This window comes from Ambystoma mexicanum, chromosome 3q (genome assembly GCF_040938575.1).
Source record: "Ambystoma mexicanum isolate Mex_15411 chromosome 3q, UKY_AmexF1_1, whole genome shotgun sequence".
NCBI classification, from domain to species: domain Eukaryota; kingdom Metazoa; phylum Chordata; class Amphibia; order Caudata; family Ambystomatidae; genus Ambystoma; species Ambystoma mexicanum.
The window spans coordinates 641,747,457-641,769,784 of NC_090926.1; the positions used below are offsets into that span (position 1 = coordinate 641,747,457).

General features: G+C 46.1%; 1 protein-coding gene across 2 annotated transcripts in view; it reads right to left on the reverse strand.

Moving 5' to 3' along the window:
* WDR45B (WD repeat domain 45B) overlaps positions 1–22,328 on the reverse strand; it is a 1,026,954-nt gene that overhangs the window by 222,997 nt on the left and 781,629 nt on the right. For both annotated transcript variants that reach the window (XM_069654530.1, XM_069654532.1), the window contains one exon: positions 2,766–2,851. In XM_069654530.1, coding sequence (XP_069510631.1) covers positions 2,766–2,851 — 86 coding nt within the window. The remainder of the gene's footprint in view (positions 1–2,765; positions 2,852–22,328) is intronic.

Consider the following 22,328-nt stretch of genomic DNA (forward strand, 5'->3'; position numbering starts at 1 on the left):
CACACACTGTTGCCACCTGCACGGCTTCTTGGCCTCAGGCGTATCTCTAAAGCAAGGGGGCAAGAGGGGTTAAGTTAGTAGGACTGAGTGGGAGTAATGAGCAAGAGAGCTGTGATGTGCTGTTTGCAGCATCAGTTTGGTTGACACCATTCACTGTGCCTAGGTGGTTTCTTTCCTTTGTTGTTTAGAGATAGGGAAAGAGGCTAGGTTAGAGCAGGATTTTACACTGAGTACTATGTTTAGACACCCTGGCGAGTAACCTTTTTACTTTCGTTTGTAGAATAGGGCTGCTGCTAGGGTCAGGGAAATAGTCTTTTTATGGTCCGCCTCCCGATTCTGACCTTCCAGAGTACTTATTTTTCCCCATCATAAATATTTTATGTGTGACCTTAGAAATAAAGTGTATATATTTTCAGTATACCAGTGTGTTGTGCTGTCTGTTGGGAGTAATTGTACCTCACTGCCAAACTGCCTTCCTCATGATGATAAACCTGACACCTCTGCTGCAGCTACCATTGGAGAGTGAAGGCCTGACACCTCTGCTGCAGCTACCATTGGAGAGTCTAGGCCTGACACGTCTGCTGCAGCTACCATTGGAGAGTCTGGTCTTCATTTTTGGGTGGAAGAGAAAAGGGAACACACTGTTCAACAGTTAGGTTACATGATTACAATGCCCGCAACAGAGGGTTGTGCAAAAATCTCCCTACAAGGAGGACATACCTAAAAAAGCAAGTAGGTTTCAAACCTGGTTTGAAGCTGTTCTTGAAATTAGGGCAGTTATGAAAGGGAGGGACATTCATCGATGTATATACAATTGAAAGTGGCATTAATACTGGCAGACTATTGATTTTTCATCATTTGCAGTTCAAGGGACCCCTTACTTAAGAAAAAAGGAAAGCAGCAATATCACAACAACTGACCTAATTTAATCAAACCTTTGATGTGTTACCAGGAAACAGAGTTTATATCAGCCTTGTACAGACAAAGTGATGGCAGAAGTTGAGTAACAAGGAATGGGTGGTCTTAGAGAATGGTGGCAAAAGGACCTGGGTTGTCATACAAGTTCTGGTCCTGGGTGCCGCAGGGCCCACAAGATATCCCAATCAGCTCAATTTCAACTGCGCTCCATTAGGTTGCTGTACAAATGACACTGTACACTCATTACCTCAAGGTTACCAAAGATGTACCCAAATGTACCTAATTTATGTTGGAGGAGCCGTGGGGAGGGGGTGAACCTTCTTCCATGTGTGGTGGTCTAGCTAGATGGTTCAGACCCATTGGGCAGCGGTTCTCTCATGATTAAAGGGCACTGATGGTCTGAATATAATGTTGTTTGATAGTCCTTCTAAAGAAGATCTACTTAGAAATGTTTTCCTGATGACTCTAAAACCTCATTGCTGCCAGGCGCTTGTTGGAAGAGACCTTTGCGCCCAAGTAAGAAGGAATGACTGCAGGGAGCTATGAAAATCTGCCAAATGGAAGAATTGATAGCATGGCTGCAGGGGCATACAAGGTTGATAATGAATTACCAATAACAAATTACTTTTTCAGTGAATAAAGAATGTCTAAAAATATCTTTTGGATTAAAGTATATATGGGAGGGTGGGGTAAGGAAAACGGGGGGCTTGGTTGAGACTCTCCCCCACATGTGATTTCTTTTTATTTTTAATCGATATTTTTTCCTTATTTTTAATTCACTAAAATGTTTTCATTATTAGTGAATTTGGTATAAACACATAGAACTGGCTGCAGGATACACAGTCAGATATGTAATTGGAGTGATATCCGTTCTGGATGAAGTATGGTGATATCCAATGATTATTTTCCTTATTTAATCCATTCAAAACAAGAGGGGAGGGGTGAGTGATGGACCCCGACCTAACACTTAAACCTGAGCTGTGGTTCTTAGCTGGATACATGTAGACAACCAGCCACCTTTTGGTATTATGGTCTATTCATGTTTAATCGACTAGCTGGATCAAGGATGAGTGGGGTATGCTTGATAAAGAGTGTACTTTCAGCCGTGTTATGAATCTGCTACTTTGGGTTTGTGGATTGTTAAATATGGACATAGATTTTCATGTGGTGATTGAATGTTAAGCTGTTGCTGTACAGTGTCCACCACTTTTCCTCTTCACAAACAACCTTTCCTCATAGACTGACCAAGTTTGGTACTTGTCCTCACTGCTTCCACAGAATCAGTGTCATTAATTGGCCTGGCTTCTCTTCGAAGGTCAGCACTTCATAGTACCGGTGCAGATACATGTCGTTCTCTATCACAACAACAGCTTTATCAGAACTACTCGCATTTTGTGTGCACGAACTCCAATCTCCTTTTTTGTGTCCCCTTTTCGGTACCCATTGAGTTAAGTTCCACTACTACCAACCAAAGAAAGGAAAGACTGACTTTGGGTAAATGAAGTTGGCAATGCCAACACTTACTCAGGACTTTTGATGTTTAAAATGTAGCTTATTTCAATTGAATAAAGACAAGATCAACTTCAATAAACTATATTGGCATATTCACCTGGCTGGCCTAGGCATTAGCATCCTTTGATACCTACATTATTGAAATGCTGTAGTTGCTGCAGTTCATATTGGGTCTCACGTTTCCTAAAAATATCATGCTGGCTTTAGTTGGCCAGCAACAATTGATGAACACAATAGAACATGCACGTTGCAAGAAAGAAAGCACAGATTCTGTTGGTGAAACAGAGGAATCAATTCAAGTGAAAATGCCCTCAAATTACAATTATTGTACTTGCCAATAAATACTTGCGGTTTGAGAGCCTCTTCGTAGTTCTTGGATTAACTGCCCTGATGATGTATCAAATATTCGCACAAGTGTTCCCTGAAACAAATCAGAAACATGTGAGTAATGAACAGGAATTAGTTATTGATTATATAGGCCCAAGTGTTTAACACATTTATGACATTTGACTAACAGTGCTTTGTCATTGAGGAGATTCACATGCAAGAATGGCATTCAACACACCCACCGTCCTACTTGCCTTTCAAAAAAAGCCTAGCATGTCAAAGACTTTGCCTCAACCCTGTTGGCCTTAAATGGCAATCTACAGGCATCACAAACTGTTCCCCAGCCCAGACGCCATTTTAAAGATATTGGTTTGACATCTGACACTGCACTACACATAAAAGAAACACAATACCTACCGGTAAAAGTGATCTTGGAGAAAAACATTGCTTATAGATCCACAAGATGTGCATATGCCAGAATATAACATTTGAGGTCAGACAACATTTACAAAATATGCATAATATGATACATGGCGTCGACAAATGGGTATCTACCGTGAGACACCTATTACCCTTCTGTAGGTATTTTGTTTTAGCAGCAGACATTGCTCTTTAAAAGTCTCTATCCTAGTTGTTGACCATTGGATCCCCATCTCAGGCATGGAATATCCAGGTATCCTCACTATGATAATGGCTAATTTTGTTCACGGTTCGCTCTTCTACTACTACCTGGACAAAAAGAAAAGCCTTCATTTGAACCATCAGTATCTATCAACTTATGATCCATTACAGGGCTTCCATGGATATGGCCAATTCTGTAAAAACAGTGCAAACTCAATTGCAAACTTTCTGCAGGCAATTAAAATTCTGAATAGTCTTCAATTAGGTTGTTGTCCTCACCATGAGACGGAAACTGTTCTTATTGCAGCTCTAGATGACCTTCTGAAACAAGAAGGAGCCTTTTCGCTCAATTCTGTTGGACCAGTTGGCAGTATTCAATATTGGTAATCATGCTTTCCTCCTTGACCTTCCTGTCTTATAGCTTGAATATCAGTAAACTTGGGTAAATGATTATATGTATCTAAATCGGGCAACACTAGTTTTGGTCCACCTAGTTCTCACTGCTCTATACCTAGATGCAATTTAGTTGGCAGTGTTAGAGCCCCAGGGTTGCTACTTAATTATTTAATCTAAAAATATAATAAAAGACCAGATGTATGTTTGTCCGAACAATAGCTTCGCCCGTTGTCACCTCTCGAGGAAGCCATTGCCTTAGGATATATAGACAATGCCAATTTGTATAGCTTCGCCTGTTGTCACTGCTAGAGGGAGCTGTTACCTTAGGATAAATAGTGGTCCTACTGTAAACTCCGGCCTCCTCTGCATGACAAAGAAATGCCACAGTGTTTCACCGTTAACATCCACACTATAAAACCCTGAGTGCTGAAAGCACAATAAACAGGCCGCTTCATTTGTATGTGTGGGTTTCAGGAGGTGCTGCTTCATAAGCGAACAGTGCATACCTCAGAGCTCTGCACAGCTGTGAGGCAAAGAGCGCAGGAGGAAGCTATGGGCAAAAATAAATTAAAGTCAACAGGCCCTCGCTCTTTTGCAAGCATTCTGTTAGCAGATTAGCTCTATTATGCCGAGCCCGGAGATCGCACACGTACCGCCTAAGACCACACAAAGCCGACTGGACTCCCTCGCACACACCACAGAGGGGGGTTAGCTGTCAGTCTGAGAAGGAGCACCCGGGAGCACAGCTAAGTGTGTGTAGCATTACTGCGGCTACGGCCAACCATAAACCATGCTGGGAAAACACACCAGTCACGGCCTCCTCCACTAATGACTCCAACTCTTATGCCGTCCTAGTAGGTGCTGAAAAGCCCACAAAGAGCATGTTTAACACCAATTAACCTGCTATCTGCCTCATGTCATAATAGCCTAACCCCTGTGATTAATACGTTGAAGTAACAGTCAAGGTCTCAGGTTAACCTCCATAGGCTGGACGTTCAAAGTAACTGGAAACCTGCACTTTGGCCCGTTTACATGGGCTCTTACACACTAGTCTTTTATTACACGCTCAATACCGGAGACCAGTCTCTAAGCGCTGGACCGGCGTTCGAACCTCAGAGTGCACTGCGTTGTCTTGCTTCCAAGACAAACGTGTTGCCCCCGAGTTATCCTCCCAGCTCCAAATAGGTAGTACTATTTAATGACTAAATGAGTCCCCTTATGGATCTTCGGCAACACAGCATGTGGTTCCACTCTTGCAAGGGTGAGAAGCAAATTTACGGGAGTGTTGGTGGCTAAGAAGGGGGCTTTTTCTCAGTGTTGAGGAGTTTGGAGGCTCTGCACACTTGGATGAGGTTCAGTGGTGAAAGCAGGTAAGAGGGAGGTGATTTTCCTAGCACTGCAACATTAGATTACAGTCCTGTTAGACTATCCAACCATCACCAGTCCTTAAACAATGTTCCTTCATCTTACTATAACAAAGTTATAAATATGGGACTCTCAGCGTATCTGGAATTTGAAGCTCCGCTTGACTGTCCTGGTTTCTTTGTTATGATGATAGTTATAGGATTCCACCACTTGTCTAATTCAAAGGTCGATTATCCCAACTGACTCTTCACCGGTCGCCTAGCTCATCCAAATTAATGTTTGCAGATGTACAAAATTTGACATTTTATTTGGTCATTGGGCTATGAAAAGACACTTGAAATAGTCAGGGGTACCGCTGAGCCATGGAGACGCATTGGGGGCTGCTTCTGCGAGCTCCTGCGACAGAAGATGTTCAGAGAAATTCCGACATGCAAAACCTCAGACCATCAGGGTAAAATCCGTCAGCCATAACAATCAAAAGCTGAAAAACTAGAAGGCCCTCTTAGAGACCCAAAAAGAGCACAAGCACTGGGTTTTGAAAAACAGGTTGCAGTACAGCACTGCCTCATTAACAGGCTAGTAGGCCAATTTATGAGACAGGAGCTGTCCCTCCCCCCCCTTGTCTCACCGTTGCCCGAGACGATGAGTGCTGGGGAGTAGAGGAGTTGGGGGCTGTTGCCCTTCTCCTGGTTGCTGGATCGCTGAGCAGAGGAAAAAGAGGCAGAAAGCAGGTGTAGGCTCACATGTCGGCGAAAACTGGTGCTTGTCCACTCAGCAGGTTTCTTGCAAGACTGCCCAGCCCCAGTCTCTGAGATCTTGTCAAGACTAACAAGTCCCCACCACTACTCTGGATTGACTAACACACCAGGGAGCCTGGCACTGTAGGATAGACACTGGCAAAGAGATATTTGTGGTGGCGCACACGTCTTACCGCCTTGTGACTGAAAGCTGACCCAACGCTCCCATCTTGAAAATCTCACGTTAGGAGACTGAGTGTCCTAATACTGCATCTCTATCCATTATTGCCGCAACCAGGCTTCAAATATTAAAGTGGTGCAAAGCTGCAATGCAGATGCACTTTCAACTCATGGAGGTGGAAATCCAACAAGGACTAATGTTTCACTTTGCACACCCACAGTCGGATGGTGCCCTCTTCCCCACCTCCGATTGTATGAGCACACACAATGAGCATGTTGCCTCCCCTCTGAACAATGGCAACACCTCCACACAATTTTAAATAGCCCAACCACAGAATGACATCCAGTCTGATGGAGATGTCGGGGGAGTCAGCATTTGAAGACAGGGTTCACCGCCCCACGCCCCTGCTCAAAGAGAGGTAATGCATATTTGGAAGAGGCCAAACTAAAACTAGCAGCAGCACACCTGACCGAAAACCTGACAGCGGCCCCCCATGATCCGGCCGAACAAACACGATACATTAAAGGTGCTACCCTCCCACACCTCAGGCGAGTTTAGGGCTTTGCAGTCCCCTATCACTAGCGAGGAAATGGGCTCAGTCATCAAATCCTTAAAAACAAGGCCCCTGGCCCTGATGGGTTCTCAACTAGATTCTATAAGCTTTTTCACCCTCAAATCCTGACCCCTCTCACAGCCCTTTTCAACTCCTTTTGACAATCTAGTTCCACAACTCCATCAATGCAAATCTCTTCAAAAAGACTTCTGCTGAAACCCGGAAAGGATCCTAGAGACTGTGCCTCATACAGGCCCATCTCATTACCCAATATAGACGGCAACATCTATTCTAAAGTTTTGGCCAACTGCCTGTCCTTGGTTCTACCTAAAATAATTGACTCAGACCAAACTGGCTACATAAAGGGCAGAACCACAGGGGATAATATTCGACTGGCCCTGATCCTGGTTGAGGGGACTTTTCAGCTGACAGAGAGCAACAGAGAGCAACAGATTCTCCTAGGACCAACTACATCATTTGTACACGCACCTGTTGGTCCGACAGCGGGACCTTGGCACCATTGAACTCACTTTGCAGGAGAGGCTAAATGGGGGTAACGTTTCCGAACTATACAAGTTGCTGCAGGAGGACATGCTGACTCTTCTCCCTGCATAGATGGCGCGATGGGAAAAATACTTTGGGTGTTCAATTGAGGGCCATACTTGGGGGGACGAGAAGCTGTTCCACCTCAACCTGTGTGACTAACAAAGAAGGTGCTCTTAAATTGCTTCTTTGTTGTTACTATCCCCCAGTGCTGCTTCACCACATTCAGAACGCATTGGACCTGCAGTGCTGGGGAAATTGCTGAATACAACGGACTTACATATGTATTGGGACTGTCCTTCTGCTCAAGCCTTTCTGGAGGAAGTACTCTCTGTGATTGAAGCCTTCACCCAGGTCAAACTTCCGAAAAAACCTGAAGTGATCCTCCTGGATTCTCCGATTCAGGGGGTCTACCCAAGGTCTGGGGCTAAACTAATTACTCATCTTCTAGCGGGGAGGATCACGATCACCCCGTCTTGGAAATCTCCTGAGGGCCCATTAATATCCCTATGGTGGGTCAAGATATGGGACATCCTGGTCGCGGAAAAGTTCAGTGGCCAAGGAGTGCCTTTTGCACTGCTTCACAGATGTGTGGGCCCCTATCCTGCAAATATGATCGAGACTTTCCTGCTCAAACACACAAACCGCGACTTCCAAACCTATTTCCTTGTGACAACATTTGAAACGGACCCTCCAGGTCAACCACTACCAGATGAGGGGACTATGGGGAGGAAGGACGACAATCTTTAAGAGTGGGGAGAGGAAGGGGATATTCCTATTTTGTATTGCTATTTCAATGTCTAACGGCTATTATGTGACACTGTACTGCTCACATCATGACTGCAACCGAATATAATAAAGTAACAAAAAGAAAAGCATTGGTACCCTAATGGAGTCATTACTAGTACAAATGTGTGAGGCCAAAACTACGACTGCCACAAGTCTACTGCCAAACGACAAAGGTGTTAGGGCACCACATCTCAAAAACTGGTGCAGTGGCAGGAGGACATCAGAGGAGGTTTCACATTACATAAAAATCAATTAAAAAACCAAAGAATGCCATCAAAGAGTTTAGAGGACCCCTATATCGGTCCCAGGGAACACCAAAGCTGGATTGTCATAACACTGGAATTAGGCATCCGATTAAGCCAGCAAAAACCATCTCATACATGAAAATTCTTTTAGGGATGTCACATTTCTCCAAGAGACTCCTTTAGATGGACCAGAGTGTGAAAAACATACAAAGGAGGTAGCCAGGGGAGCCCTCTATTCCAGTCCAGTAAACAGGAAAAAGAAAGCTATGACTATTCGGATTATAATTTTCCCTTCATCTGTAGTGACATGTTTATTTACACGAAGGGAAGATAATTGGTGTGGACGAGTGACCTGGCAGGCAAAGCTCATTTTTATTCCAGAGGATTAACAGTACACTCCAGGCTTCACCATACCCCCACAAAACAGTGGAAGAGAAGTGTCAGACTGCACGAATGAGCATACAAACACCAAACCGTCTTCCGACCCCTACTAAAAAATCTTTTTTGGTACACAAGTGGTAACAGAATTTTTCTTTTGCTGAGTGAGTGTTCAGATGGATTTTCAGAATCAGCCCTGGGAACAGATTTTCAGATACCAACCTATTCTGGTGAACAGGAAAAGGCATTAATGACTAGCCAAACTATCAAGGTAGTGTGACTGAGTAGTAAGCTTAGACTTGTGGGCAGGTGGTGAAAGGTTTAATTAAGAACACTCAGAGGACTCCTAATCATTCAAGTTGGGCAGAATTTATAAAAATACAGTAAGATTTATTAGGCCTTGGCAAACCTATCAATTAAAATTGCAGGTACTAACGCTACTTAACATACAATATTAACATATGCGCATTCATCCTGGTGTGCTCTTGCTAAAGAGCACCAACACTTTAATTTTCACACAGTTCAATCAGTTTGATAATACACTAATATAGTAAAGCAAGTGTTAGGCAAGATTGTGTGGAGTACCCTTTGGAAGACTACAGCAATCTTGACCTCCTGGAAATAGGAACCCAACCTTTGGTATAAGTCTGTAATACACAGGTTGGTAGTGTGGCTGAGCAGCCAGGCTTATCTCAAGAGGGGTCAATGTGAGCAGTAGGGTTGTAACGGAGTTTCACAGTGACAGTTATTCAAATAAACACTTACACTCAAGGTTTCTTGATTAAACAATTGTTAATTCATTTAACAGTCAGTTTTATAAGCCTTCTTCAGAAGGGAGCAAAACACGTAACAATCATAATATACTTCAAACCACACTCTATTTCTCTAAATCAGATGATACCCATTGTGGATGGCACACAGATGCTTCCTCCACCCTCAGGTGACAATAGGTAGGACACTGTGGTACATTTAGAGCAATACGGAGTTTGGTGCTAAAGTTAGATATGGGAATAAAACAAATATGAACAAATAATTCATAAACAGGTAAGTACTTTTAAAACCTTCCAATGTCAAGTAAATGTAACCCTTTCCTGGGGGAAAGGCAAAGGCACAAAGTCAGAGGTAAGAAGAGTCTCTCAGGGAGCCAGGACAGTCAATGTTAGTTGAGCAAAGTCTAGGGGAGCTGAAGATCTTCTTTGCAGATAAGTAAAAAGTCTTGCACAATGTTTTTAGAAAAGTTTGTAGAAATAAGATTCACTTGAAGTGCCACAAGCTAGGCGTGTGAGGGGCAAAGCTATAAGGAACTCTGCAAGGGCAACCAAGACAAGCCTCAACTGAGAGCAAGTAAGGCTACACAACAAGAGGTAAGTCCTCTTAGGTTTACACTATCTTTGGTTAGAAGAAATGGTTCCAGCTGTCTTCTGTTCCTGTACAGCTCTGCAGATCCTGGTGTTCCTGGGCCTTAGTCGTGTGGACAAGGAGGATGTCTGGGGACTCCTGCACTGCAATGGGAAGGTCAGCGGCAGCAATGGGAAAACTTCAATTCAGGGCCACTTCACGATTTCAGCTCCTCCCGTCTGACAGCAAATAGCAACACCGCGGTTCTCGGATACCACTTCAGACGTGCCTCGTATCTGGAGTCCAACACCCTGTTGAGGTGGCTCAGGCTTGGTCTGTCCTGCTTCAGGGAAGTCCGGAGGATCTTCGTGGCGCTCAGGTCCAACTTAAAAGCGATCCACTCGGTTTGGTGTTCCTCTCCCTGGCACTTCGGTTCCAGCAGCAGTGGAAGTACAGCCCACTCCGAGAGGATGTCCAAACGAGTTCACTTTGGGGTTGATTGGTCCCACCAACCCAAGGGGAGAAGTCGTCCTTGCAGGGCTTCTCTAGTCGAAATTAATTCAGAACTTCAGCACAGCAGCAGGGCTTCACCAGGCAAACCAAAGTCCAGGAGTTGCAGCAGGCGTCTCTTCTAAGTTCTTCTTTGGTTTCCTTTGTCCAGTGGTCGACTCTGCCTTCCAAGCCAAAAAGCCTTGCCTTTTATTTAGTTTAGTTTAGTTTCTTATATAGCGCGCCTAACCCAAGTGTATCTGGGCGCTTGAACTTGGGTACAGATGGTGGGTTAGAAATCACCACACAATCAGTTGCATAATATATTACAGGTCACAAATGTAAAACATACACAGCACATATTTACAGTGATACAAGGTTGAGGCATATTCACAAATTCACAACAGATATACACTCTTTACAGTCGTTTCAAGAGCAGAGTGTGCAAATTAGCAATACAGCATATGTAGAGTATTGTGTAGGAGGGAGAGCTCAGCTAAGTCGCGCTTTGGGCGAAAAGCCAGGATTTGGTCTTGGCTATGAAGGACCAGAAAGAGGGTTCTGCTCTTATGTCCAGGGGCAGGGAGTTCCATCATTTGGCCACTAACACTGGGAAACTAGATCCTCCTGCTGTTTTTAAGTTGTATTTAGGGATGGTGAGCTGGTTGACGCATTTGGATCTGTTTGGTCTGTTCGACTGATATCTACAGAATTTGTCTGTCTGGTATTTCGGGGCTTTGTTAGATGCATTTGTGTGTGATGACTAGTGATCGTAGGGTGATTCTGTCGCACACAGGTAGCCAGAGTGCTTCCTTTCTAAGGACTGAGATATGGCTGTAGCGAGGGATGTTTAAGGCTGATCTTAAAGCATTGTTCTGGAGAACATGGAGTTTATTTAAGTTCAGAGCGGAAGAGCCAAGGAATAAGGTGTTACATTAATCCAGCTTCAAGAGGATTAGAGCTCTGGCAAGCATAATACAACTGTTAGTGGATAAGAAAGGTTTACAGGCATTTATGAGTTTGTTAGTGTAGGCCGTGGCTGAGGCTGTGGCCTTGACTTGTTTTTTTAGTGATAGAGTGGAGTCTACATAGACCCCCAAGTGTTTTGACTTCACTGGTTACTTTCATGGTATTCCCATCAATGATGAATGCTGAGTAGCGGTTATCTAATTTGTTTAGGCGGGCTTGGGAGCCAATGATCAAGAGTTCAGTCTGGTCATCGTTTAGACAGACTATGAGTCGCCATCCAGGCTTGGATCTCAAGATAGATGTCACTGATCAACTTGGAGTCTTTATTGTAGCAGCCAGTGAGAGTGATGAGGATCTGGGTGTCAACCGCATAATTAGTGTAGGTGACACCCAGATTGTCGAGACAGTCAAAAATAAGCTTTGTAAATCTATCATAAAGCGTGGGAGAGACGCAGGAGCCCTGTGGCACTCCACAGTGGATGGGGATTGGTGGCGCAGATGCTGATGGTGCAAAGACCCTGGTGGTTCTATTAGCAAGGAAGGATTGGATCCAGCTGGCAGCATTCGGAGAGAAGGCTGCTGCTGTGGTAAGGTGTTTAGTCAAGATTTTATGGTCAACCAAATCGAAGGCTGCAGAGAGATCTAATAGAAGGAGGATGGCCAATTTACCTTTGTGTTTCGCTGCGTCCATCTGTATTTTTAAGTCTAAAAGAGCCGTCTCAGTACCGTGTCTGGGTCCGATGCCAGGCTGTCGGGGGCGTAGTATTTCATTGTCTCTCAAGTGTTTTTGAAATTGGATATAGGCGGCAGTGTCTCGAATTTTTAAGAGAAAGGGAACCGTTGCGATAGGTCTATAATTGGTAGGAATATTAGGGTCAAGGTTAGGTTTTTCCAGAAGTGGCATGACCCACGCTTCTTTGAGGTTATCCGAAACCGAACAGTTTTTGAAGGAGGAATTTATCAGGGTAGTTATGAACGGAGCTAGTTCTTTTGCTCCATCCTTGATGACGGATGCTGGGCATAGGTCTCCCTGGCAGTTAGATGGTTTTATTCCACCGATTATATTTTCCACGTCAACAGTGGTGACAGGAGAGAAGTGGAAGGGTAAGCATGGTGGATGCTTGAGTGTGTTGATTTCAGTGTTTATGGAACTAATAGCTAGGTTGTTTCTTTTTGTTTCAATTTTAGTTTGAAGAAGTGTTATTTTATCTGAGAGGCCCTTCTATATATTGACACAGCAGGCGGCATCTTTCAGGCATGATTCAGTGGGAGGAGTTTGGGATTCAAATTCCCTTAGAATAGTGAAAAGTTGCTTTGTGCTCGACTTAGCATTCTGTATTCTTTCGTTGTATATTTCTCTTTTAGTTCTGAGAATGGCTGCTTTATAGAAGGTGGCTGCAGTCACAAATTTCTTTGTTTAAGGAGGAAGGAGTCTTTCTCCAGGTGGATTCAGCTGATCTTTTTTCATTGCAGAGCAATTTTAGGTCAGCTGTGAACCACTTATTTAGATGGGAGGTGGGTTTAGCCTTACGAAGTTTTAGCGGAGCAATCTTGTTAATGGCTTTCTCCATGGTGGTGTTATACGTTTCGACTAGACAGGCGGGGTCCTTATCATGAGGTATATTGGCAATAGGCTGTAATAGGGGCCATAGGTGATCTAATGTTAAGTTACGCTTGTTCCTTGAGAAGGTATGGGGGCAGCAGCAGGTCCTGGGCTAGAGCTGGCTTCCTCTAGTATGGAGAATTTGATACAATGGTGGTCGGAACATGCACAAGATTCGTTGTTAAGGATAGTGGTAGGGCAATTAAGGTCTGCCAACCAATCCAAAGTTCTGCCTTTACAGTGGGTGGGTTCACTGATGCGTAGGTTGAATCCAAGTTGTGAGAGGGTGTTCTCAAGGACATTTGTGTCTTCCTGGAAGCCTTGGTTCAGGTCCCTTAGAAGGATGATTTGACAATTGGGTTTGGTGTTTTGAGTGAGGAGGGATGATATGTCTTCCTCAAAGGAGGCGAGGGGGCCGGGTGGCTGATAGATGAGATGTAGGAGTAGGGTCTGGGTGGGGGTAAGTGGCAGTTTGACTGAGAGTAGCTCGGCTGATGGTAGTGGGGTGCTGGAGAATTCTCTGAGGTGGAGATGGGTTTTTGCTTTGAATACAACACCGCCCCCTTTGCCAGCTGTTCTATCGGCTCTAATGATAGTATAGTTCTCTGGGAGTGCTAGAGTGGCTGGGTTCAGCCAGGTTTCTGTTATGGCCACAAAGTCAAGTTGATTGGCGATGATGAAGTCAGCAATATTGAGAGCGTGGGCTACTAGGGAACGAGCATTGATGAGGGCTCCCTTGATGTTGGGAGGTGTGGGTGGATGGAGGTGGGGTTGAGGTGAAGACTTGGCTTTTCTGTCTTTAGATAGGGGCAAGTAAGCGGTGACAGGTGACTGGGCACCCCTCGGTCTCGTAGAAACCTGGGGCGTTAAGGTCTTGGGTCTGGATGCCCTGCGACAGATGCAAGACCCTAGTCTTGCATTCCTCAGGGTGAGGGGGCAAGGTACCAAGGGCGTGGGTGGCAGGTCAAAGCAATTAATCCATTGATCGGGAGTGGGTGGATGGGGGGGCAACAGGGGTAATCCAACTAGCTAGTCGGGTGTTACACAGGTGGGAAGGTGGGGGATGTGTGCGAGTGGTGGTGGGGCTGCATGATAGGAGAGGGGCCATTATAAGAGTTAGGCTGCAGACATAGGCCATTTGGGAGAGTGCGGAGGACAGCGTTGTTGTGTGTGAGTGCACCTGTGAGGTTTTCAGGCAAGTGATAATGGGCGTCAGAGCTGGCGAGCCGTAGTCTGCTGTATGGGCAGTGGTTGTACAGTGACTAAAGAAGCACGACATGTGGATCTACAGATGTAGGCGGATCTTTGGCACTTAAACAGTAGGTAATAGGTCGAGTGATAGTGACAGGCAATACATTAGCTGAGAAGACCATGCACTTGACATAGGTAGAATAGTAGCGGTAACAGAGCTTAAGTGTAATATTTGGCCAAGCCAGACAGCATGCTACACAAGACGGTTACATTTGCAACAGGAGGCACAGGCATGATGGTTAGTTAACATTACAGAGGTCGAGACGATAATAGCAATGGTATAAGTACAGTGTCAGTGATATGAATACGGTGAGGCCTGACAGGGCTGACAACCATACCAGTAATACAGGTACAGTGTGAGGCTGGCAAGGCAGGTGAGGTTATTGAGCACTACTGTACAAGGTAACTGCAGTGGAGAGGCCTGACTGGGCTGCTCCTGTTACAAACGCAATGATGTGACAGCAGGAAAGGAGGGATTCTACAGGTTGGCCACATAATACAGAACAGGGTGCCGGCAGTGCAGCCAGGTCCGAATATGAGGCAGTTCAAAATGAGCGTATTTGCTGGGTAATACATTGGCAATCACAGGAGTAGGGGTTAATGGCAGGGTTCCGTGATTCAGTGCTCAGAGGGATTACCATAGCCAGAGATATACTGGAAGTGCCATGGTATCGTAGTAATGAAGGTCAATGTGGTACGTACACTTTAACATGTGTACAGTACAGAGCACACAGGTTAGAATACTTTAGGAGCGACTACAACTTAATGTGAAAGGTAGACCTTTGCGAGAGCTGCCGTGAGCACTCCGTCAGAGGAGGTATGCGCGGTAACAATGGCGTATGGGGTAGAGATGATCGGCTGGTGCACTGTGTAGCTGCTGTAAGGATGCTGAGCGGAATTACAGTGTAAGGTTTTATGAAAAGTAAAATGGGGAATGTGTCACTGTCCTTAGTACCGAGAGTACGATGAGATGAACAGCAGTAGTCAGAGTAGGTATAGCGGCTTTGGATCCGGCGCTGGAGTGTAGAGCTGGACACAAGGCGGGTGATCAAGCAGAAAATGGGCAGGTTTCTCCCATTCATTCCAGCCTATCTGTCAATCGCACAGCAGGTTGGCTGTCCTTGATGGACAGCCAGTCGGCCAATCTCCTTTGGGTGCATTCCTGTAACCAAGGGGATTAAGCACAGGAAGTTTCGGGCACCTCCCTCACTTCCTGCCCCGGCCAGACATATTGGAGCCAGAGGTGGCCTTCACTCGTGAATCCCGCCAAAGGCAAATCGAACAAAGCGACCAAACCTAGATTGGCACGCAGAGTAAATCTCAAGAAGGACCTTTCCAACAAGAAATGGCAAAAAAAGAAGACCAGGGCCATTCTGACCAAATGGGCACCCATGAGCGCCTTACTGCAGCTGCGAACACAGCCCGCGGTAAAAAGACACAATGGTACAAAAAAGTAAACCACTGCCCCAGCCATTAATTGTAGAGAGGGTAACCTAAAAATGTTACATGAGAAACTAGACAAAGGGGATACTAAGTAACCCCTCCAGCACCCTATGGTAAGCTGTGTGCTGGGTTTAGAAAGTTACAAAATCTAAGTAAAGTCAATTTCACTTCAATGCTCTTGGAAACCGTAGTTTCACCAAGAGAAGGTATTTAAACCTTTGGGAAATCTATGATTTCCTCGTGCCACTTCACTGAAGGTGCCTATGGAGTTTGTCAGACTCCAAAGTCAAAGGAAACGCAGAGTATAAATCACAGAGAAAATACGAGAGAGTGGGGAAAAAGGTCACATCCTCTCCGGGCTAGAAATTTAAAGTCCTAGAGTCCAGCAAAAGAGCTGGGTGTCACGAAGGTAGAGAGGAATTAGCACATTCCTGAGAATTCTCCCTAACAGCAAGCAAAGGCAAACAAAAGTTAAGTAATAAACTAGCCAGCGTGCACTGCAAACCCCCTCCCCCGCTCCCGAGTCCTGGCCTGTCCTCCTTTCCCCTCCTCCTTCCCACCCACTGCGCTCCCATTGGCCAGAAGGCTGTGCCTACACAAAGCGAGAGTGTAGCACCCTCTGAGCTGCCCAGCACCATTTGCCATCAACCTGGGCCTGGGGTACGTTTGTTTGTGTGTGTGTATGTGTGTGTGTGTGTGTGTGTGTGTGTGTGTGTGTGTGTGTGTGTGTGTGTGTGTGTGTGTGTGTGTGTGTGTTGCCATAGGCCTGCAGGCCATTTATTTATTTTACATTTGTATAGTGCACAAAACAGCCCCTAGGCATCGCAGCTTTGTTACTTGTAGTTACACTTAGTTACAGAAGTTTGAAGTACATTGCATTACCACTTGAAAACATTGGTGAGACATCTTAAATATATTTGTGGAATTTCCAGCACCAAGCGCACTCCAAACCCCCTCCCCGCTCCCTGGTTTGTCCTCCTTACCCCCCTCCCACCCACTGCGCTCCTATTGGCCAGAAGGTGCTTGTAAGAGACACACTCTGGGCAGCCGCTGCCCGGGCAGCCCCTTTGGCCAAGAGCCCCGCGGCAAAGGGCAGCACATGAAGAAGCAGCTCCAGTCTGTTTGCCCAGGTTTGCCTGTGAAGCCTGCAGCCATCAATCAGCAGCAACTGACAAGGTAAGGGTGGTCTGGGTGGGGAATACATAAATTACTGTATTCCAGAAAGCCCTACCGCCCCCAACTCAGCTTCATAACATAACTTACCAAGGTTGGCTAGATAGCAACTCGTAGTCCTATCACTGCTGCACTCCAACCGTTAAATTCCATTAACTCTTGGTTCCCCATCTTTACCGCTCTTCATGGTGTTACTGCATTTATTGTTGTGCCCCCATTTTAAGCATTTCTCCCTCTATCCAGATATCCCAAATGTAGGGTGTTTCTGCATTTTCTGTTGTGCCCCCTATCCAGTTTTCCCAAATCTAGGTGTTTCTGCATGTACTGTTGTGCCCCCATTTTGGACGTTTCTGCCTCTCCCTAGCTATCTAAAATCTAGGTGTTTCCGCACTTATTGTTGTGCCCCTATTTTAAGCCTTTCTCCCTCTACCGAGCTAGCTCAAATCTAGGTATTACTGCATTTACTATTTTACCCCCATTTTACGCACTTCTCCATCTATCCAGGTATCCCAAATCTAGGTGTTGCTGCATTTACTATTGTGCCCCGATTTAAGACATTTCTCCCTTTATCCAGGTATCCCAAATCTGGGTGTTGCTGCATTTACTGTTGTACCCCCATTTTGGTTATTTCTCCTACTGCCTCTGAGATCAAGGTGTTTCTACATTTACTGCTGTGCCCCAATTCTAGGCATTTTTCCCCTCTCCCGAGCTATCTCAAATCTAGGTATTACTGCATTTAATATTGTGCCCCCATTTTAGGCATTTCTCCCTTTATCCAGGTATCCCAAATCTAGGTGTTACTGCATTTACTGTTGGGCCCCCATTTCAGGCCTTTCTCCCTCTATCCAGATATCCCAAATCTAGGTGATAGAATTCACCCGACCCCACCCAAGGACAATCGCACATCACACCCCGTCCCCCTGCTCAGGCACCCAATCTAGAGAGACCACAACTGGCAAGACCAGCCAATCACGTTGGACCTAGAAGAAAACTACATTGAAGATGAACTCCATCTGTTTTTAAGGTAGGTTTAAGTTACACGTCTGTGGACACAGGCTGTAGGCACAGCCACCCATCCATGCACTTTAGAATGCACCTATAGCTATGCAATTCTGGTCTAGCATCTCGCATAGCCATCCACACTGAAACCCCCGATGTACCTCAACACCTCTGGCACTAGTCTACAGCGACAAACTACAAAGAATTTCGATTTAGTGGGGCACACATCATATCTCTGGCATAAGCATTCTATCCTAAACCACCAACAGCAACCGCCCACGTGCCTAACCTATGGGTTGCTTACTGGAGCTTAGCTAGCCCACTCAAGTCCAAACCTGGCCAAATGCACACATGCATCTTATAAATGAACTCTTCGAATATCCCACACATGACATGAGGGCATTCCAACAACAAAGCGCATTGAGGCCATACAAATGGGTAAACAGGTGCTATATAAATGATGAATGCAATACAATCTGCCAAGGGTGTGAAAGCCCTGGCCTTTTTTATTTTAAGTAATAAAATAATGCAGGCAATTCCATCTCAGCAAGGGACATCTGCTAATCAGATTCCCCGTCATATATTCCGTGCCAAAAGCATAGTGTGTACTTCTGCATCGGTATCCTGACTCGCAGCACCTGCTCTACCAGTGGCACAGAGCAGGTTCAAAAGTCACAGGTACCCTCCTGACCGCAGCAGTGAATCCAAATATGCAGCCCTGTTCCGAACACTGCATAAACCCAAATATTCTGTCCTGGTGGCACACTAAACTGTAAATATAAGCCATACCTGAGTCAGCATCTCTCAGTTATCCCAGCCGAATTAAACTGATTTCGCACATGTGTCAGCCATGTGGGCCCAGTTCAACTGTGGAAGGAGTATATGTATTCCTCCCAGACAGGGCCCATCCATGTCCACTGGTAGGACGGTAGTCTTAGGGGATTGCTTCTATTTGTTCCTTTGTAAGGGCAGGCAACACCCTTTCCCCCAGGACATCCACTCCACACGATGCTGGACTGGTAACAGAAACCAAGAGGTGCACCCATTAACAGAGAGCCAGGCGTCACCCAAGGGTGCTGCATTTCTAAAGACCTTTGTTTTTAGAGAGAAGGGAAGGGGGCAGAGCTAGAGTAGTCAAGTCAACTCTGTACAAGGGAAGGAGACTTCCATCATTTTGAATCTCTCTGCCTCTCTCTCTTTCCTGTCCCATCCACTTCCTCTGGAGCAAAGCACTTTGGGTTAAGCATCAAAAAGGCAAAGTCCACTCATTTCAAGGGCCGGCATTGGACCCCTAAAGCAAGCTAGCTTTAGTCCAATCCCCTGGAGAACTTTTTCTACAAAAGAAGGGGTCTCAAACCACTTCATTGAATACTCTTGAAGCATCTTTGGATCATCACTTGAGAAGATTTTCTTGGACCCTGCTGAGAGATAAGTCCTCAAGTTGTGAGGGGATGGCAGGTGTTACAAAGGCAGAGGCAAACTCTGCTCCCCAACCATCCCCAAGAAACTGACTCACATTGGCCCTTGAGACACTGGAGTGGGGCTCACAGCACCTGGAAGCCAAAACAGCCAAGGAACCGGTTGTCGATGACAACCAGCTCAGAGCTGTGATTCGAGCGTGCCTCAACGCGGAGCGATCCAACAGGACCCTTAAATGCTGCCCTTTGTCGTTCTTTGTTCTTCGAAGTGCCGTCCACAGTTCAACCCTGTTCCCCACCGTATTGCATCAACGAAAGCGTGTTGTTGCCTTGGCTCGAAATACAAAGACTGCGACCTTTGAGCCTCTGCATTGAACCGACTTGCCTGCGCATCTAGGTACCAGCTTGACCGCCCAGTCCAAGTAGACGCTTCGAGAATGCAGCTCCCCTTCAGTTCGACCCTGACTCGACACCAGCTTGCCGCTGGACCATCGTGACTGCCATATCTGCGACCCGAGTCGACATCGCGGTCAACACAGAGAAGCCTGTGCTGTTGAAACCCCAAAACATTTTAAGAACTATTATTGACTGATATCTGCCCCCTTGGCCCCTTTTTTGGACTGTTATACTTCGCTGTTTGGGTTGTTACTGAACCACATTCACGCCCCTCTTAATAGTTCAGCTTTCCCTCGGCCCAAGTTACCACAACAGGTGAAAGAGGTATATCTTGAGTGTGCCTGTTTTACCGCTTTGATTGTGCTGGCTCTTGGTTTGTAGCGATCCGAGGGCTGAGTGGGTGTTTAGCCTCTACTCATTCTTGTACTCCTACAGGGTCATATGACCACAAGGCCATATACTTAAAAAGTCCTTCCCTTGCTAAAGGAGACGGAGTTTAATGCCCTAAGATTCACAAGTTCCTAAGGTTAACCCTTTGCAGTGAGCTATGAATCTTAAGAAGGCTGAACATGTGCTGGCAAAGCCAACATATAGGTGTACATTTCACAAGTAGTGAAGAACAAAGCAGGAAAAGTTCTTAGCAGGTCCTCCCAAAATCCCACTACCTTAGGGGGATTCCAGGGGTATCCTTGGCCAGAACTCCATTGATCACGACCAGGCAAGGAGAGGTTGAGTTAGGATTTGCAACCATTAAGCCCTATAGAAGTAGTAGGGTAAAAACAGGTATGTTAACTGACCCCCTATACTCAGATTCTATCGGAAACCACTCTGAGACTAATTAATCCACTTGTCCACTTATTTTGTCTCTTGCTTCAGTTGGAGGGGATTTAGGGGTTGCTAGTGCAGAGGTCATTTTCAGTGTCGACATTAAGTCTGGCTAGTCGCCGTTGCACACTCTAGCGAGACGGTTCCTGGAAATTGACAGCTGGATGACCCTGGCATGATCTAGACAGCCTCAGAGGACCCCCAGGACATGATGTAGATGGAAAACAATGATAACCACCACGATCAGACAGTGGACGATTACCCTTTTGGCGGAAACAAAGAAGCTAGTACTGCAAGGCCCCTCTTTGTGCTGGAGAGCTGCAACTGCAATGGACAGCTTCTTCTTTCACTAGATGAGGGTCTGCAGAGTCCCAATTCAGAACTCGGGGCAGCCAAGTAGTCCAGACGGGAGCTGATCAGTCCACGGGGTGGCCCCGGGAAATGTCTGAAGGCGTCCAATGGCAGGATCTTTGAGCAGGGACTGAGACTGGTTGTTTCCACTCGTCCAGGGGTTGAAGCACCAATTAAGGCCTTCAGGAGATCAGACAAAGGAGCGGGGCTTTGGCGGGATGGTTGCTGAAGAAAATACTGGTTGGCTGTAAGGACGATCCACGTGTCTTCAGCAGGACACTCCTCTTCGAAAGGATCTTGGTACCAACAACTATCTGAATAATGGAGGGGGTGTGGCCAACTGCCATGAGGTGAAGAAGCACTTCTCAGAGCTCCTGCTTGATTCGTCCTGATCCGCGCCGATAAACAACAGAAAAGCACGTTAATATGGCCATCAGCAGAAGATACAGCATTATTAAAGTTCAAGGAGCAGCCGAACGCGGAATGCAGCCAGCGATCGTAAGGCTAAGCCCAGTAGGTGGCCTTTTAGATTTGCACCCCCAGAGGAGATGTGCACTCCCAAGATTGCGGCGTAAACTCAGCTGGAACTGAATCAAACAACAAACTCATACGGAGCAGGCCGAGCCCGCAAGACACCAGGTCCCTGCCGCCTCGTGTGACCATGGAGAGACAGCCAAACGACAGCAACAAACAGCAAAGAAGTCCAAGCGGGTGCGTGTCCCTCCCCTCGAAGTCAGTGTAGGTGTAATTGCAACGAGAGGCACGCCCGCAGCGGGGACAGACTTTGCGGCTGTAAACCCCTGTGGACACTAAAGTCAAGGAGGTGCGGATCGCTGGAACAGCCAGGCCAACACCCGAGTAATGTAAGCGCAAACGCCACACACCGGGCACTTGCCTTCATCTTAAAAGAGGGATTACAAATATTAACACTGCAGACAAACCCGTGCAGGTGCCCGTCAACGCCCCAACCAGGGACTTCATACTGAGGCACTCACACAGCACCTGCATAAACAGCAGAAACCTGATTGATTGGAAATATCTTGCCAACAAAACAACAGACATGGGGACATTGCGCGCTACCCCTACAAAAGTACAAACACTCCCCTGGACCACAGCATGTCCTGAATTTCAACGGTGTGCCCAAATAGCAACTGAATTACGAAAATTACGAGAAGGTCAGCGCTAAGCGAATAAGTGGGCCTACAAAGCATCAACACGTGATACCACCCAGGCAGTGCACAGGAAAAGCAAACCCACTGCACATAGGGGCATGTTCAAGCTACCCATTGGCCCAGCACCGTAATAGTCACCTGGCGAGTCGAGGCATGACCAAGAAGTCCACCAGCACCCCTAGAGACAAGCAGGCTCACAGAAGCAGGAAACATTTAACAGCAATTGAGGGTACAGCAGTATTGCCCCATATCACTGCGGCCGGCCCAAACTTTGAGTGTGGCCCAACACCGGATCTGTCCAAAGACAGACCGAGAGTGCTTGCATCTTCAAGCAGA